Source organism: Alternaria ethzedia (assembly GCF_023757985.1).
Source record: "Alternaria ethzedia strain BMP 0044 chromosome Unknown scaffold_12, whole genome shotgun sequence".
In the NCBI taxonomy this organism is placed as follows: Eukaryota; Fungi; Ascomycota; class Dothideomycetes; order Pleosporales; family Pleosporaceae; genus Alternaria; species Alternaria ethzedia.
Genome location: NW_026056205.1, coordinates 495,607 through 513,571, shown reverse-complemented (window position 1 = coordinate 513,571; position 17,965 = coordinate 495,607). Strand labels below are relative to the sequence as shown.

The 17,965-nt window shown below is 52.2% G+C and overlaps 5 protein-coding genes across 5 annotated transcripts; 3 read left to right on the top strand and 2 right to left on the bottom strand.

Moving 5' to 3' along the window:
* Positions 1-318: 318 nt before the first annotated feature.
* Positions 319-3,840, top strand: J4E87_005723 (uncharacterized protein; the record flags this gene model as incomplete). Its single annotated transcript, XM_049377330.1, has 2 exons — positions 319-1,742; positions 2,418-3,840. The coding sequence occupies 2 exons, from the start codon at positions 319-321 to the stop codon at positions 3,838-3,840; spliced, it is 2,847 nt and encodes a 948-aa protein (XP_049232956.1).
* Positions 3,841-4,336: 496 nt separating this feature from the next.
* J4E87_005722 (uncharacterized protein) lies at positions 4,337-5,043 on the bottom strand (the record flags this gene model as incomplete). The annotated part of the gene is made up of 2 exons (XM_049377329.1): positions 4,337-4,969; positions 5,038-5,043. 2 exons carry the CDS (start codon positions 5,041-5,043, stop codon positions 4,337-4,339), a joined length of 639 nt encoding a protein of 212 aa, XP_049232955.1.
* Positions 5,044-7,190: 2,147 nt separating this feature from the next.
* On the top strand, positions 7,191-9,371 carry J4E87_005721 (uncharacterized protein; the record flags this gene model as incomplete). The annotated part of the gene is made up of 1 exon (XM_049377328.1): positions 7,191-9,371. The coding sequence occupies one exon, from the start codon at positions 7,191-7,193 to the stop codon at positions 9,369-9,371; it is 2,181 nt and encodes a 726-aa protein (XP_049232954.1).
* Positions 9,372-12,261: 2,890 nt separating this feature from the next.
* J4E87_005720 (uncharacterized protein) lies at positions 12,262-15,538 on the top strand (the record flags this gene model as incomplete). The annotated part of the gene is made up of 5 exons (XM_049377327.1): positions 12,262-12,268; positions 12,293-12,303; positions 13,988-14,038; positions 14,111-14,771; positions 14,931-15,538. 5 exons carry the CDS (start codon positions 12,262-12,264, stop codon positions 15,536-15,538), a joined length of 1,338 nt encoding a protein of 445 aa, XP_049232953.1.
* A 241-nt stretch (positions 15,539-15,779) lies between these two features.
* J4E87_005719 (uncharacterized protein) lies at positions 15,780-17,441 on the bottom strand (the record flags this gene model as incomplete). Its single annotated transcript, XM_049377326.1, has 3 exons — positions 15,780-17,017; positions 17,080-17,232; positions 17,297-17,441. The coding sequence occupies 3 exons, from the start codon at positions 17,439-17,441 to the stop codon at positions 15,780-15,782; spliced, it is 1,536 nt and encodes a 511-aa protein (XP_049232952.1).
* Between the last annotated feature and the right edge of the window lie 524 nt (positions 17,442-17,965).

The following is a 17,965-nucleotide window of genomic DNA, read 5'->3' as shown; positions in this document are numbered from 1 at the left end:
CAGACGTGCGTCCAACCGATCGCTTGGAGCCTGGATCCGAGTAAGACACTAGCATCCGTCTTTCCCGATATCCTGGTAGTATGCCTCGCTCTATCAACTTCTTTCGGAATCATGCCATTTATGCCAATCATGCAGCTCACCATACGAGATTGCCATGGGTGACGCCACGCTCCCGAGGTCTGCCTGACCACGGGGCTGCACGGTATCAATGCCAAAGGAGAGTTTTGCTGGGCTATGGCTGGCCTAAAATTAGCGCTCTATTACCACTGATCATATCATAATCGCCTTCAGACGGCTGTGGCTCAATACACCTGCGCCATGCTTCGTCCTAGGACTCTCGTCTTCGGAACCCTGGTTTTCGCGACCCTGGTAGTTTTCTGGACTGCACTACATCTCAACTCCCTCGACACCATACGGCAAGCCGCGGTACAAGATCCACTCACCGCGAATATCCAAGAATCGCGTCTTCACCTGCTCATTGTAGCTACGAGTAGTGGCCTCGACTTGTGCCGCCTTCTTCTCTCCGCGTCGGTGCTCTTGTACCCACCTCCTGTTCTCATCGACTGGGCAGGAGCGGGCGCATTCAACGCTGCAGAAACTCACCTTGCGAAAATCGCGGGTCCTCTTCGCTACCTCGAGAGTCTGTCCCCCGCACAAGATACAGACATAGTCTTACTGGTGGATGGCTTCGATGTTACGTTCCAGCTCGGTCCGGATGTCTTGCTAAAGCGTTACTTCGAAGAAACGGCTGCCGCCAATAATCGGCTGGTCAACCGGTACGGCAAAAGCCATATGCGGAAACACAAGATTTACAACAGCATCCTTTTCGGCCCTGACAAAGTATGCTGGCCAGAAGATGTTCTTCGCTTAGCGTGCTGGGTCGTTCCTGACTCACCTCTTCACCCCGACGCTTTTGGCCCTTACACTGATGGATGGGGTGATATGAATCACGCAAGACCGCGCTGGCTGAACTCAGGCACCATCATCGGGCCCGCTGGCGAAATGCGCGAGATGTTTCGTGCAACTCAAGAAAAGATCAAGCAGACGTACAATCCCGAAGACGTGCTGCGCAACTCCGATCAGAAGTACTTTGCAGACGTATGGGGTGATCAAGAGTATGCGCGCATACTATCGCATGGAGATAAGCCCTACGGGATGCCCGAAGGAGTTCAAGAAATTGACCTACCAACGCTCAAGGAAGGCGAAGTGACTGAATATCACATTGGGCTGGACTATCGATCGAGCCTATTCCAAACAGCTGCGGGGTATAGGAACTACATTGCTTGGATGGCGACGAACCGATCCTCGCTTCCTTCATCATCGAAATCCGTGGAGCCGTACAGGATTGATCTACAGGAGGACGTGCTGCAGTCAAGGAAGCCATTTGCTGCTATATCAGATGATCCGGCCTTGAAGGAAACTTCGTGGCGAGATGTGTCTCTGGGTTTCAACACAGTTACTGGCCAGCCTTTCCCAGTGCTCCACTTCACAGGCGACAAGTCATTTCGAGACACTTGGTGGCCCCGCATGTGGTACTCTGGAGAGGCTGAGCGCCTTCAACGCGCGGCATCTCAAGTAAACGACGAGAAGATTGGGTCAGATCCTATCAATGGAGTTCGGTGGACCAAGAACATGCCGTACGACAGTAAAGTAGGCGAGCCAGAGGAGAAGTCGGGGGCTTGGAGTGACCAGGGGGCATCGCTCTCGTGGAAATCTCTTTGCGAGTCGCATGAACCTGCGTTGTACAGTGGAGAGCCAGAGAAAGTCTCGTTTTGGGACACTATATACCATTGATCGCGAAGCATCAAGCGTTGAATTTACTAAATCTTAATAGCAACGTTGTGTTTCACACCAAACTGTACGATCACATGTAAGGTCTCTCATCGAACTGGCACCAAGAGTGGAATGCACAAATCTTACTGCCTAATTTTGCTCCTGTTCACATAGCCACGCCGCCCCTGTCGTGGCAGTTTACCGAGCAGATGGTCCAAGCCATCAAAGAGACTAGTGGCATCTCGGCACACCTCTTCCGGATGGTGCCGGCAAGTAGATCCACTAGTGTACGCCCATCCGCCACCTCCCGGAGTTGACGCCGCACGGCTGAGATATCCGACTAGCTCAAGTGTAAGTTTAGATCCTAAGAAGGCGAACTGCCATCGGTGACAGCTCATTACCAACATGAATAATGCGCTCGGCCGGGTGCAGATGCACTGCCAACTACGGCGCTGTCGCAAGCATTATCTCGCAACGTGAGCTTCACAGTTCCGCCGTGTCAGCACGGTTTTCTGGATGATGCGCGGGTACAAGCAACTCTCCAACGACGCGGTCGCGCGCCTACCAGGCTGGAGTCGCCGGCGTTGGATACTTTTCGCAGCATCTTTTATACTCGTTGTTATCTTCATTACTACCGTCAACAGCGACCGCCATCTTGTTCCCACTGCTTTCTCGTCGAGCAGCAAGAACAAGGCGAAACACTCCTCTATCCTCCACGTCCTCATCCCTGCGGACCACAAAGATGTCAATCTTTGCAAGACGATGCTCAGCGCTGCAGTGGCTGGGTACCCAACCCCTACGCTGATCAACTGGGGCGCCACATTTGACGATAAATCGCTAGTGGCTGGAGGTTCGCATATCGCCAAGATCAGCGGTGTGCTCGAATACCTGCGTAAACTTGGGCCGGAACGCGACGACGACTTGTTGCTGCTGGTGGATGGATACGACATCTGGTTTCAACTACGACCCAGCGCGTTGATCTCGCGCTTCCACGCTATCAACAACGCGGCGAATGCGCGGATACGGAAGACTATGGGCTCCAGAGCGGCGGCCGCAGAAGGCATAAGTCAGGACATTGTCTTCTCCGCGCAGAAGCGGTGTTGGCCCTGGAAACCAGAGGACCCCCCTTGTTATGCTGTACCACAGTCTTCGCTGCCAGAAGACGTCTATGGACCACAGACAGATACCGATATCGGCTGGGACAAGAACCCATACGTCAAGTTTCGACAACGGTACCTCAACTCCGGAGATGCAATGGGCCGCGTGGGCGCGATGAAAGCGCTCTTCGAACGCGCTATGGAGAAAGCAGACAAAGATCGAAACTTTGGCAGCGACCAGAAGATCTTCAGTGAGATTTTTGGAGACCAGGAGTTCCAACGTGAGGTCATGAGGCAACGACACAGGGGTTTCTTCCAAAAGACAGGAGATTGGTTAACGGGGAGAAAGAGCATCCTCAGCCCGCAGTCTGAGCGGCACTTGCGCGAGCACAGGGCTGGGAAGCCAGACGAGTTTGGCATCGGACTCGATTATGCCAGTCTACTTGGCCATCCCACAGTTTTCGCAGAAGAAGACTCAGCATGGGTAACACACGGCGATCCCAAGTCCATTGCGCAAGCGTCTGCTGAACTCAACGTCGCGCCAGTACGCGTTCACGACCTTGTCCAAGACATTACAGAGTCGCAACCGCCATTCCGCCCCGCAGTCGTCGCTCCGGGTGCCAAATTCCCCGATGAGAAGTCTTGGAACGATGTTCCTCTCTACACGAACATGTGGACGAGCGTCGTCCCTGGCCTGATCCACCACAACGCGCATCGAGATGGGCTCAAGTCCCTCCGCGTTTCGGTCTGGGATCGCATGTGGTACTTCAATCACACTAGGAAGTTGTACGAGTCGAATGCCATGGGACCGGTCGCGCCCGTTGCTGTAGTACATGATGATGCGGGCGTGGAGCAGGCGTGGTGGAGCCCAATCGCGGAGAAGGGCGGGGCAAAGTCGGACAAGGATGAATGGCTGCCATTCAATGATTTGTGCAAGGACTTTGAGAAAGAGGTGTTTAGAGATGTTTAGATTCTTCAGTGTCTTTCTAGTCATATTTACACGATAATACCGATGACAATTACATACAAAGATAGCATTTGGTCTATGCGTGTGTTGAGAACGTGGCAAGACACCATTGCAATATATCAGCTCACAGTAGTGACATCAGACGCACGATCAAATGTATACTGCCATTGTTCTAGGGATTTCAGAGACAGAAAGAGACAACACGATTCAAGCAGACCCACACGGAATCCCAAACTAACACCATCATAGCCGCAACACTCTCGAAGTCGACATCAACGAGACGCACTCACTATACAAGCGTGCGACCTCACATGAACCAATCTGTAACACCGTCCCAATATTTAATCTCGTCGTCATCTTTCGTCGGACTCGTACTCTCGTCAACTCCAGTATGTCGCAATTTCATCGCCTCTTGCAAAGTAGGCCATTCCACTGCGCTCGTGCTGGCACCATCACTCGTCCATCGTGCAGCACTGGTAGGTGTGGCGGGTGTCTCCTCCTAGTGAGACTGGAAGTAAGACTCAGAGTAATACTCGTCATCTTCATCGTCGCAGTCGGAGTCGTCAATGGGTTCGACATCAACCGTAGTCTCGGGTGGTGTAGGTACTTCCTCCCAGGAATCCGCCATGGACTTCGTAGTTACCGGATCGATGATATCGTACTCGGAAAGAAGACTAACAGTGTCGAAGTCATCGGTGTCTGATTTGGAGACGCTTTCTTTATGTTCAGCTTCAAGGAGTGCAAGCACTTTGGAGATTGTGGCCCTGTGATTGTCTTGCGTGGATGGTTTGGAGTTCACGTGGCAGATGTCGAGGTTTGGTGAGCGCTGTGGGATGCTGTCCTCATCATTCCGCGTATTGGGCGATGTGAAAATATCTGAGAAGAACGCGCTAGATGCTGCAGGCTTGTCCGACAGCGCAGTATACCATTGATAAGCGTTCCACGGATGTTCTGCCTCCGACGTTTTGAACGGGTCCCCAAAGGGTGGACGAGAAGAGCTTTCGGGAGCAGGAGAAGTGGATGAGCTTGTTCCAAACGATGGGGTTCCGAGTACGGGATGCTGGGCTGTGGAGGTGCTCTCGCGCGCGATGAGTTTGCCGTCGGCGAAGAACTTGGACTTTCGACCGGGTTGCTGAGGAATATAGCAACGCGCGTGGGGCTTTGCTGGAACAGTCACTTCTTGCGGTGACAGCCTGATACGCGCATGACCCGAGCTCATCAGCGTTTCCGACTGACGAACCTTTGCTGGAGTTGGTATTGAACGGCGTTGCCAACAGCCGTGAAAACGCGGGTTGACGTTCATCTTTTCAGCGTCCAAAAATGGAGGTTCCCGCCCAAGGCCATGTGCAATGGATGGAGTTCCAGTTTTTCCATTCGCTGTCTCGGGTTCGGTGGGTTGAGATGCACCAGAAGGGGATACAAAGGTTGGCTCAATCATGTTGGAGGACATGTTGACAAGACTGAGAGGACAGGGCGTACAAGGGGTATTCGCCACGGTTGGGAGAAGAGGTGGTCCCTTTTGCTGGATATCTGACTCGTCAGTGGATGTGGTAGGCTTGGTCTGTAGACTCCTCGAAGTGAGTGCACGATGTGCTGCTTTTGTTGCGGCGTGTTGTGCGTGGGACGAGGATGTAGGAGGAGGGACTGAAGACTCTGAGGGTTGCGGACCTTTTTCAGGAGCTTTTGATTCTAGAAATTTAGACTTGGATGGAAACCGTCCTGAAAGATCGGGACAGGCAAGAAAAGCGGAGATTGGGAAGAACTGAGAATTCTGCCGCTTAGTCGCTGCGCCATTAGAGGACATCTGAGACCGCAGTGCTTTGATCTGGGAGGACTGGGACTGGCTTGTTGCAGTGGCTGTTGAATCTGGAAGAAATTGTGGGGCCCAAGAAGGTCTGTCGATATCGAAACACGGAGGATTGATAGGTGCGGCCTTTCGACTATGGCTAGAAGTGTCGTCCATCCCTGGTTTAATCGGCTCATCCTCGTTAAGACGCAACGCAGCCATGGTCTTGCACAACGCGCTAATGTTTGCATTTTCGCATCGTTCAGTATCCTTGGTAGATGAGTCTTTGCTTCTATGGCGCTTTCCTCCCCGTTTGCCTCGCCGCCTCGTGCTTCCGGTAGTGGTGGGAACAAAATCGAAATTCCACTTTGGTTCGGTGGGCGAGTGTTGGAGCTCTGCTAGGATGCTGAATTTGTTCGCTATAAATGTTAGAAGCCGTCAAAGCGCATGCCATCTAGTGCCAACGTACGCGTAGGAGTGAAATCATGCTCATGAGGACAGGTAGTCAAGCAGTAATTAGCGGAAATGGCTCTGGTGTCGCGTACTCGACAATCTGAGCAGCGACCGTCCTTCAACGGGCGCGCAGGCTTGGAGAATCGCGTCGAGGTTCTGTCATTGCGGATCGGTTGTGCCTGTCCTAGGATCATGCTAGAGGTGTAACGAAAGGCAATGTTGGACTAGGAAATATAGGGCAAACGGGAGAAGGTGACGGAGCTGTAGGTGCAGTATTTCGGTTTATCGTGCGATAGCAAGGAAGAAGATTGAGGTGTATTCGGAAGGACAGCCATGGCGATAAGGGTGCCATGTGGCTAAGAGGGGCGTTACTGCCCTGCAAAGGAGCGCTGTTCGTCCTGCCTTGAGGTAGTGCCTTCTCCATCAGCGGTCAGTCAGTGGCTCTTTCCAGTTCGAGCGTTCTGTTTGATGTCTGGAGCAGGAAGGTACACCCGGTGGAGTTCAGAGTCGATATGAATATCATGATGCTCTGCATGATTAGTCGCTTCGACTGGAGCTGTCGCAGGAATGCACAGGTAGCCACCTAGATGAAGTGAGAGCCAACTGATGAACAGTATTCCCTTGCATTACTAGTCAGCCGATACGCTGTATCATACAGAATATATCATTCTTGTGGAAGCTTGCTTTGCATCGCAGCGTCGCCGCCTGCAGACTCTCCTTGACTGTCACTGACCCATGAGCACGACATGTACTGGCGTCATTTCCGACACCCAGTAGATTAGTCTCTTTAAGCAGCACGACGACAACGCGTATGTAGAGAAAAGGGAACAAAGAAAGTGGTGGTGTTTCAGTGTGGGCGGTGGAGGATGACAAATGGAGCTTAAGCTATGGCCATGAGGTCAGAGGTGTGCAGCTAAAATTGGTGGGGAAGCCATGTCTCCATCTCTGCCTGGACTTCTCTGCTGTCGACTAACCCCACGTAGCAAATACCCTCGCCGCACACTTCTCCCGTCCCAGGGCGCTCCAGGATAATTGGCAACAAGCAGCAGGCCGCAATTACCTGGAGCCGCTTCCGAATCTTCAGTCGCACTTTCTGCCGCACGCCCCAGCAAACATGGCCGACACCGCACGCGCAGCCACCGCGCAGAAGCAGCACCGGCGCCCAGGCTCGCGCATCGTGCCTGCCATCCCCTACCGTCTGTCCAGGTCTCAGCCATCAGCCAGACCCATCACACCAGACGGCTCCACCAAGGACAGTGTCGCCCAACCAGCTAAGCCGCAGCCGGAGCCGCAATCCGCGCACGAGAGGCAGGAACAAGAGCAAACTGAAAATCAGCAGGCCGAGGCGGTGCAGACTCCTCTTACGCCAGAGTCAAACACTTCGGGCGCAGAAAAGAGAGAGCTCGATGCAACCGCCGCGCCTGGCCCGTTGCAGAATGGCCACTCGGCACCGGCAGACACTCATGGTGAGCATTCACTACCGGCTCCTTCTTTGACGCAGCACGTACTAAACTCCCCAGATGCAGACAACCACGTCAACGGCCATGCCGACGAGAAGCCTCCCGCGCCCGTGGAGCCCAGCGCCGAGCCCAAGCCTGCCACGAACGGAGTGCACCGCAAACTGACCATACCCGCCCACCTGCCTCCACCCTTCTATCCCTCGAACAAGACGGACACGCAGACACCGCCCACAGAAGGCAGCGACAGCGCTCACACTTCCTCGCACCGCCACCAGCTCAGTGCTGGTGCTCTGGTCTTCCAGAGCGCGAATGAGTCACCGGCACCTCCTGTGGCTCCTCAAGAGCCAGAGCTGCACCAGCACGAACAGCACGCGCTGCCACGTCCTCCGCCTGGGTTCGGTCCCCAGCAGTTTGCGCCCTTCTTCCCCGGCCACGCCCAGCATCCCTCAGAGGCAGGAGCGCCCTGGCATGTGCCGCCACAAGCAGTCGCACCGCCTGAAGCTGCCTACGCAAACGGCTCCGAGTTTCGACCCTCGCAGTTTCCCAGCGGTCCTGTCCTCTATCCGGGTCCTCCCAACGGTCACTTCTCGCCGGAACAGGCAGCTTTTGTCGCAAACGGTACCCGCACCTCGCACTCGCAGTCACCAAGCAAGGCACAATTTGGCGACACGGTACCCACATCAGACCACGGGGACGAGCATCATGCCATGCCCTACCAGAATGGCACTGCCCCTCCTACCGAACGCCTCGAGGAGTCGCCGTTTGAACTTGCCAGCTATTTGTCAATCCAATTCGCCAACCCCGAATTCGCCGACTTCATCCTCCAAGTTCGGTCACCTGAGTCCATTCTGATGTCAGTACCAGTTCACGGCATCGTAGTCGTGCGGAGCCCTGTCATAGCCGAAGCAATTCGTCGCAGCCCGGCCCCCAGCCACCGCAGCAGAGACGCGCGCCGACTGGTCGATGTCCTTGCGCTCGACCCTTTCACTACCGGCGAATCCCTAGAGGAAGCTGTCAGGGTTCTGTATGGCGCCCCGCTCCTTTCTGCCCAGACCTTCCTGTTCGGCCTTGCACCTTACATGTACGAGAACGACCAAGCGTCCCCTTCCAACGACGCCCGCATGCGCATGCGACAAGTTCTGAGCTACATTGCGGCAGCAAGGACTCTCCAGATGCCTAGCATGCAGGCGCGCGGTATTGAGATCGCACGGATGCTTCTCCGATGGGATACTGTCGAGCAGGTACTGCAATATACACTGCAGGCCAGCTCTGGGCCACGATCAAGAGGTGAAGGTCCCGATGCAGAAGACCCCTTCATTTCAATGCTGCTCAATCACGCTCTCGAGTTCATCGCCTACACCTTCCCTGCCGACTTCAAATTGTACGCGATAGCGCCAGAGTTTTCAGATGCTCCACGTCTGCCAGCACTCGTTGAACCACGTAACGCCGCGCATAACCCAAGGCTAAGCAAGATTCGGTTCGGTGACGCGCCACCGGAAGATGATCACCGTCCTAGCCACGCGACCGTCGTGCTGTCGACTATTCTGCTATCTCTGCCACTTCCACTCGTGGAACGGCTCTTCAATCATCGGGCAACAGCGAATCAACTCGGATGGAGTGGTGCCACTAAGATCTTGCGCGAAGTAGTCAATGAGCGTGAGAATCGGCGCCAAAAGGCATCGGCGGGCCAGTTGAAGCCGAGCCAAGATGGTACCATTCCAGCCGGCCTCTTGAACAACGTGTATCTTGAAGAACGCGTGGAGCAAGTCGAGCCATCATCTCTTCACCCTTCCGGCCATCGCTTGGCGACGAAACGGGTCGCCAGCGACACATGAGGAGCAGTCCGAACAAGTGGAGCCTCGACGACGTTAGTTCTTTCCCATGTCAGCATTCGACATTCGGCACGACTTTTCGGGCCGGCGACATACAAACCAGGTCGGTTCTTTCCTTAGGGTGTAAGCATAGTGAGCGTTCATGGGCGTTCACGCAGGCGTTGTGAGCGAGTCCTTCCACCAAAACCTTTCCTACGGTCACCAAAAGTACGTTACGATGTGACGAAGCATATTCCCCAAGATCATGACAGCATGCCAGCTTGACTTTGATTTGTACATCATTACGGCATAAATGTTTTCTTTTCTCTACGATGGTGGCGGCGTCTTAGGCAAATGTGTCGGAATCAGACGCAGCGCGGTATACAAAGGTGGAGGATGAAATCTCACGGGTTAGATAGGCCGCGCTGAAGGGCGGAAAAATAGCATCAGGGTATCAGCAGACTACATATGCGAAGCGCAGTGTTCTTGGAAGGTACGACGATGGGATACAGCCCTGTCTCGGCCGGAATTGCACGGCTGTAATGCGGAGATAACAATCAGGAAAGTTTCATGACGTGCCTGTTGCCGCGCACGTGGCGCGCCGTTGTCTGCAAGGCTGTACTCCCTAAGGTTTTGACTAAAGCATGAAACCGGATCGTTCCTCATAACGAAATCCCCCGATTGGATTACGGAGTGTTGGACAAACCTTAGCAAGTACGTTTCGCCATGTCTTCCTTAGCCTTAACTTCTAAGGCTAGATGCCTAATGTTACGCTGCGGAAGACGTTATAGTGCATGCTTATAGGCTTATTAATTACTAGTCTACTTAATCTTATCTTTTTTACTTACTTTAAACTAAAACTAAGATATATTTTACTTATCTTTATACTTTTCTTTAAAAATTATTTATAAGCATCTTAATAGCCTCTTTATTATTAGTAGTAGTATTATTAGTAAAAAATTTATTATAAAGTTATTTAAAAACTTTTAGCTTTATAAGTATAAAGTGCTTAATAATATTATTAGTATTATTAAAAATATAAATAGCTATAACTTTATATATAGTAATTACTTATAGCTTAGTAGTATACTTTTAGCTAATAGTAAACTTATACTTAGTAATATAGTTAAAGAACTTTTTTTTAAAGAAGTTAAAAATAATAAATAGTTTATATTTATTAAAGCTAAGTTTTAATAGTATTAAGTAGGCGTAAAGCTTTAATTATACTACTATTTTAAAGTTTTATATATAAGTAAGTAAAAAAGAAATAATATATTTATAAAGTTTTATTTTATTTTTTTAGGTACTAGTAGTATATAACTATAGTATACTTTAGTTATTAAGTTAAGATTTTTCTAAATTTCTATAGTTAAGAAATACTAAAGCTAAGGCTTACTTAGACACGTGATCTAAGGCTGGAGCGAGCCGTCGGTTGCTTGAGAATATGCCCGAAGGAGGAGGAAGTGTAGCGCAGCCCAGGTCTGTGTTGCACCCTTTCTAGCCGATGCCCCCAGTCAACTCCGAAGCTTGATATATGATCTCCTGGGGCTGCTTGTCTCTCATTCACGTCTCATTTAGACGTCTTTCTAAGTCCGCGTTCTGCCAACTCTTTGATTATTCTATCCGTCATCTCCTGCTTGTGTGCCTCTCAGCAAGCGTTGCTACTGGTAGTTTCCGTTTCGAAGGACCCCATTTCTCGAACAAGAACCTCGTTGGCCACTCACTGCCGGGCCACTGCTCCGTCTTGACACCCAGCGACAACAATTCCACTCGCGACAGCTACACTGGTAGCGGGAACGGGTTCAGTATGCCACCCACGAACGTACCGTCGCTGGATCCCGGTAGACAGACTGGACCGACTTCCTATGAGTTGACGAACTTTGGCGGACCTAGTCAACAGCCATCCCTTGCGACTTTGAATTCGCAGTACAGTGCGGAGTCATCGAAGGATCCAAGACACCAGCCATCCTATGCGACTTTGAATTCACTGCGCAGTACACATAAGGAACGCGTGATAGAGGACAAGGACGATGAAGATACAGACGAGAGCAGGCTGGAACCTGATCGATCGAGTAAACCTAATGTGAACGACGCGTCCGAAGTACCGAATGGTGGGCTTTGGGCATGGCTGCAGGTCTTGGGAGCATTTTTTCTGTTGTTCAACTCTTGGGGCGTAAGTGACAGCCACATACAGAGTTCATGTAAGACCTGAACTGACCCTACACCACAGATTATCAATACATTCGGAACATTCCAAACATATTACGAAGCGAATTTGCTCGCCAGCTCGAGTGCTTCAGCCATATCCTGGATCGGGTCTATACAGGCGTTCCTGCTCCTCTTGGTCGGCGCCCTCACTGGTCCCATTTATGACGCAGGCTACTTCCGCGCACTGCTCATCGTGGGAAGCTTCATGCTGGTTTTGGGCCAGATGATGCTCAGTCTATGCCATACGTACTGGCAAGTCCTTCTTGCACAAGCTTTCTGCATCGGTATTGGGACTGGATGTCTGTTTATCCCGAGTGTGGCCATCCTTTCAACCTACTTTTCTACCCGGATCGGAACCGTGATTGGAATTGCCGCAGCTGGCTCATCGCTTGGCGGCGTCATCTATCCTATCGTATTCCACAAACTCATTTCTCAGATCGGATTCGCTTGGACGACGAGGGTGCTCGGCTTCATTGTCCTCGCCACTATGATTGTACCGAATGTTTGCATGCGCGTCCGCGTTCTGCCGGCAGAATCGCGTTCTCTTCTTGACCTGCGCGCTTTCCTGATGCCGTCATACAGTCTCATGGTCGCGGGATTCTTCCTTGGGTTCATGGGCTTATATATGCCGTTCTTCTATGCGCAAACCTACGCTATCCAAGAACACATTACGAGTGAGAGTATGGCATTCTACCTCCTCGCCATCATGAATAGTACGAGTGTCTTTGGACGTATAGTACCGAACTTGGTAAGTTTTTCCGCCACCCTCCAGAAATTACTTTTGTTCGGCGTGGAGTCACTAACCTCTCTCCGCAACAGTTCTCCGACAAACTTGGTCCTTTCAACGTCGTAATCCCTTGCTGCATAATCTCTGGCGTTCTCTGCATATGCTTCATGGGTGCCACCTCCTCCGCCGGCATCATCGTACTCATGGCATTCTACGGTTTCTTCTCCGGATCTTTCGTCTCGCTTCCACCCGCCATCGTGGTTCAGCTGAGTAGTGACGCGCGAGACAAGGTCGGCACAAGGATGGGTCAGGCCTTCGCTGTCGTGGGTGTGGGGCTGCTGATTGGAACGCCGATCGGAGGTGCGATTCAAGAACAAAGTGGTTTTGCTAGCTTGTGGGTGTTCGGAGGGTGTTTGTTATTCGGATGTGTGCTGTTGCTTATTGCTGCTCGGGTGGCATTCAAGGGGCGGAAGATCATGGTCAAAGCATGAAGTAGGAAACGTGAGCACGAAAGAGAACGAACCGTTACGCATGGAAGTCGATGACAGTCTATATCTTACTCAACATCAAGGGTATTTCCCAACTCCAGATAACCCAAACAACAGACATTGGACGATGACGCGCATCACTTCGATTCACACCACGCCTTCAGGTCATTGTTATAGCCCTCCCATCCTTTCTTCGTCTTTTCCGGGAAGCCGAACTTTCGCGCCACCGCGTTGTCACCCATGAGAAAGGACAGCGCGCCGCTGAAGGCCTCTTCTTGAGCGAACTTCGTGCCGCCTGGGATGGTACTACTGGGCTCGAAATTGAAAGAATGCGTGCCTGTGAAGAGAAGTGGTATAGATCCTGTCCACGCAAAAGAGGTAGGTGTGTTATGCTACAAACTCTATTAGACAATGTCGCGTCATAGTCTAGTACAGTTATGACGTACTTCTATTGGAGCATCCATCTTTTGTCCCGATGAGAAGACGACGCGTATCTTGTTCCCGGGTTCGACGGGGCCGAGTGGGGTCAGAGAAGCGAAGAAGCCTCTGTGGTATTTGGGGAGGGATGCGAAGTCGAGAAACTTGCGATCTTGTAAGCATCGCGACAAACAAGCTTTGTATTAGGCCGAGAGAGGCGGTGCTCGTACTTTTGCGCGGACATCTTCCGGTGAGGATGCGATTTCGATGCTTGCTGTGACGGTCATAGCTGCGAGTTGGCAGATGAGATGCGATGATCACTTGGTAAGTTCAAGGGATAGGATTTGTTCCGACGAAGACAAACTTGCACCTTATGTGCCGATGGAAGATGCAGTGACGATATTTATTGCAGATAGCGTGACGCCTTCGTATGAATCCATATCTACAGCTGCTTAGCGGACGAAAGATACCACGATATGCCTATGCCTTTTGCGGCTCAATGCGCGCATACATATCAGTGTGGCTTTACACTGCAAGGGGACCTGGGAGACTCACTGCGCGTTAGCGTTGGAAGGTTGACGGAAGAACGCAAGAAGGGGCGGTGCGGCACGTCTTAGGGGTCGAGGCATCTCGCCCAATGAGCCGCAAGCGGTTTAGCCTAACCCCAGATTAGGCCGATGTCCCCCCATGTCAGCCCATGACCTCCCCACCTGCCTCTTCAGCCACCTCGTCCAATGCACCGCATCCGTCTCATCCATATGCATCTCGCAAAAACCAAGTCTAGATCATGGTCAATGTAGCCGGCCGTTCGAAAGGATGCTCAACCTGCCGCAGGCGCCGTATCAAGTGCGGTAAGCGCCATCGTCGTGCACATTAGACCTCAGGCTGACCCTACTAAAGATGAGACTCGCCCAACATGTCAGAGATGCGAAAAGGCTGGCTTCAAATGCGATGGTCCACAGTCGATCGTCTTTGTGCAAGGCAAAATCGTCAAGTCTAGGAGGTCACAGAAGTTGAAGAGCAAGGCGGCGGACCCGCCTGTAACGACTGTCTGGAAGAGGCAAGAAGTAGAAGAGTCTACCTCGGAATCTCCTGAACACCGCTTCGACCTCCCTGAAATTAGGCCTAAATTCAACGACAAAGAAGTTTGCATATGTTATGCACGCCGCCATCTTCTACCCAACGGTCCCATAGACCTAGGGTTACAGGAGCTTCAGCCCTCAGACATTGTCACGGATAACTACGCCGCAAGAGGAGCAAGCAGCCCATTATTTGTTCAAGCCGCACTCAGCTTTGCAACCCTCTTCTTCGGCGCGCAGCATCACCAGAGCGGGATCCTCGCCGAAGGTTATGCCATACATGGTGTAGCTCTCAAGCGGCTGAATCAGGCTTTGAGCCAGCCAGAACGCCGTATGCATGACGACGTAATCGTCTCCGTCATTCTATTGGCTATGCTTGAACTTTTCATGCCCACTGGACCAAGAAATTGGCTCAAGCACATGCTTGGAATGGAGCAGCTCCTAGCATTACGTGACCCATCATCCCTGGTTCACGCGTCATTTCGGACACTTGAGCTGTACAAAGGTGTGCGGCATATGATACTGATAGCATCATTGAGGAACAGAACGCCATCAATCTTTGCGCGACCACAGTGGAAAGCTGTACTGAGAACAGCGCTCTCGCTGGAAACTCCAGATGAACAAGACTTGCATGACGTGCTCGCAGATTGTTCGGTGCTAATAGCTGCGAGTGACGAGCTCTTCAAGCTTCAGCATGCGTCTGGCTTAAGCTATATTCAACGGCGACAGGAAATGCAATGCAAGGCAGATGGGACCTTAGTCTTTCTTCGAGCGTGGAAACGACGATGGGATAGCAATGAGGAGAACGTCCATATCGAAGAAGAGTGTCTTGATCCGACCAGTACCCAGATTTCGCCACGCATTATATACCGGTTCATGAGCGACTCTGTTGCACGGATGCTGATGTTGTACAACACCGCATTCATCTACACCCTCCGTGTCATGGCGACTTTAGGAAGCAAAACCAACGGCACACAAGACATTCCGAGCGATCACATACAGGGCGGCACAGGCGCGGATGTTGTGACCGAGAGTTCTTACTATCCTGCCATCCATGCAGCAGGGCTCAATATTGCCTGCTGCATCACTGACTATCTGCAACACAAACGTGCGCGAGGAGAAACAGACTTTGTCTCACCCATGGTACAGTGGGCTGTGATCACCGCCGGGCAGGCATTAGGCGGCGAGGAGTCTCCGGATGGCAAATGGATGGTCAGCCTGCTGAAAGGAGACGCTATGTATACGATTGCGAAGAGAGCTTGGGAAGTTTGAAGGTACTCATAGGTAACTGGCAACGTGTAAGTCGAGAAACCGAGAGTTGCGCCGCTTTGTCGCAGCTGGCCCAGCGTTCACTAATATGATGCAGTTCCTGTGCAGTCGAAGTACGAAGTCACTCTCAAAAGGTCTGACCATGGATGAGTTATCGATTCTTCGTCGTCAACACGTCTGAAGCCTTTCTTGGCAGTGCCGTGCCTAGACACTTACAATGCTCCTACGCTGGCAGCCCATATCTCTACCTCCCAACAATCTTCTTCTCGAGATACCGCGCAGGTATGTACACCAGGGCAGTCACAACGAATGTGAACTCATTCGCAACGTCACCCCCATCAGCTCCGATGAGCCCACCTAGCGGGCCGACATACCACGTTTCGACCATACCAAGGATCCACGCGACGATTCCGATGGCGAAGGCGGTGCCAGCAGCAATACCCAGCGGCAGACGACTGGGATCGTTCCATGCATCCAAGTCGTAATTGTCGAAGTTCATACGACGGAAGATGACGTGCTCGCTGCACAGAATGACAAAGTACTGCGTTGTCCAGTAGCCGAGTAGACTAAGAAAGTTCTGCAGGTAGACACTCAGTTGCTCACGGCCGCCAATAGCGAGACCAAGGATGGCGGCGAAACAGACCAAGATCCAGATGAAGCGGGGAACGCGCGCAAATGGACGGGAAAATTGCTGGCAAGAGATTGCGGCGCTGTAAATTGAAATGACGTTTACGTTGATGCCGGAAAGAACCAGGAGCGTAAGGATCAGCTTTGCGAAACCGCGTGGGTAGAGCATGGTTTGGATGAGGAAGCCGAGACCGTCGTTGTCGTACACTTCTTGCCAGTCTGGTCGGTTGTTCATGCCGAATGACACGACGCAGCCGGCCAGCATGCCGATCGAAGTAGGAATCGCGATACCGAAGGTGGTCATAAGGAAGACCTTCCAGCGGGAGACGTTGACCGGGTAATGGACGTAGTAGTCGGATGCCATAGTCTGCCACGATGCAGAACTACCGTAGACGATAGCAATCAAGCTCAAAACCTGTCCACTGAGGTCCGCTCCCTTCAGTTTAGGCGTGTTGCTGTTGTCGGTATACTTGCCCGTCTCGGCAAAGAATATGATGAAGATGATGAAGAAGACGAACCACGCGTAGCGCTCGTAGACCAGAATAGCTCGCAGACCGACGAAGGAGATAAGCGTAGCGACCACGGCCAGAATAACGATACCAACGATCAGCGAGATATGGCCATCCGCTACGGCAGTCAGTGCCAGACCACCCGTGATGCAAGCCACAGACGCCCAGCCAATCTGCACAATAGTGTTAAGAGCAGCAATAACCTTGTTAGGCCACCACCCAAACGCATATCTCGACATGGAAATCTGCCTCAGCCCAGTCGGCGCACCAAAGGTGGCAGCGAAACCAGTCGCTGCGCCACCAAGGATAGACGCGAAGATGGTGATGACGATACTCTGGCGAAGTGCTGCAAAACACGAAACAATCAGTCAAGCTGTTGCAAGTACGCGGGAAACGGTACGTTCTTACTCAAGCCAAACTCATGTCCAAGGAAGCCCGTCGCGAAACAGGACGTGTTCATTGTGCCCGAGGCCCAGAGGAAGAACATGTTGAGTTGGTGGTGCCATGGCACGTCGCCCTTGTCTTCTGGCAGTTTGCGACTGATGGCTTCGGATTCAATGCCTGCAGAGGTAGAGGTACGAAGTAAGTATATGTCTCACATGCACTTCGTACAGTCAGAACTTACCTAGTTTCGCATCTAATCGCTCTTCGAGCCGGCGCAGTTTGGCGAGGATTCCGGTTTCGCGCGGAACGGCTGTCGCAGCGCCGACTACTCTGCCGCTGTCTGTCGAGAGACTGGCTTCGTCCTGGGCTTTTTCCGCTGACAACATCATGGGCAGCGTCGATCGTGACAAAGACTCAGAAAGAAAGGTGACTAGAAAGGGTTGGACAAGACCAACCCAGGGTCAAACAGGGCGAAGCATGGTCGTTCTATAGTAAACTACCCCACCGCGCACACTCGGCTCCCAGCCGCGTCATGAAAAGCCGTTTTGACGCCGATGGCAGGGTGCGAAGAAAAACGATTGCCGTATGCCGCCTAGCCTGTGTGCTTGCGAAGAACTAGTAGCTCCACTCTTATCTTTGACAAGCACTTCTGGGCAAAGCTTAGCCTGTCGGCAATCGTGGATTACTCCCTCGGTAAGGAGCGTTGCGTGTGAGCCCTGCATATGGCTTGATTCTTATCAGGAGTTGGTACGCTGATTAGGTGCGACTTCGGTTCGTGGCTGACTAGCGGGATGATTTCAGGCTTTCGAGCCGTTCACAGAGCGGCTGGATGATTTGCATTCTCGGAGCAGGCCGATGCGTACCTAGGTAAGCACACTATCCTACAGGCCACGTGCGAAGCAGCATTCCA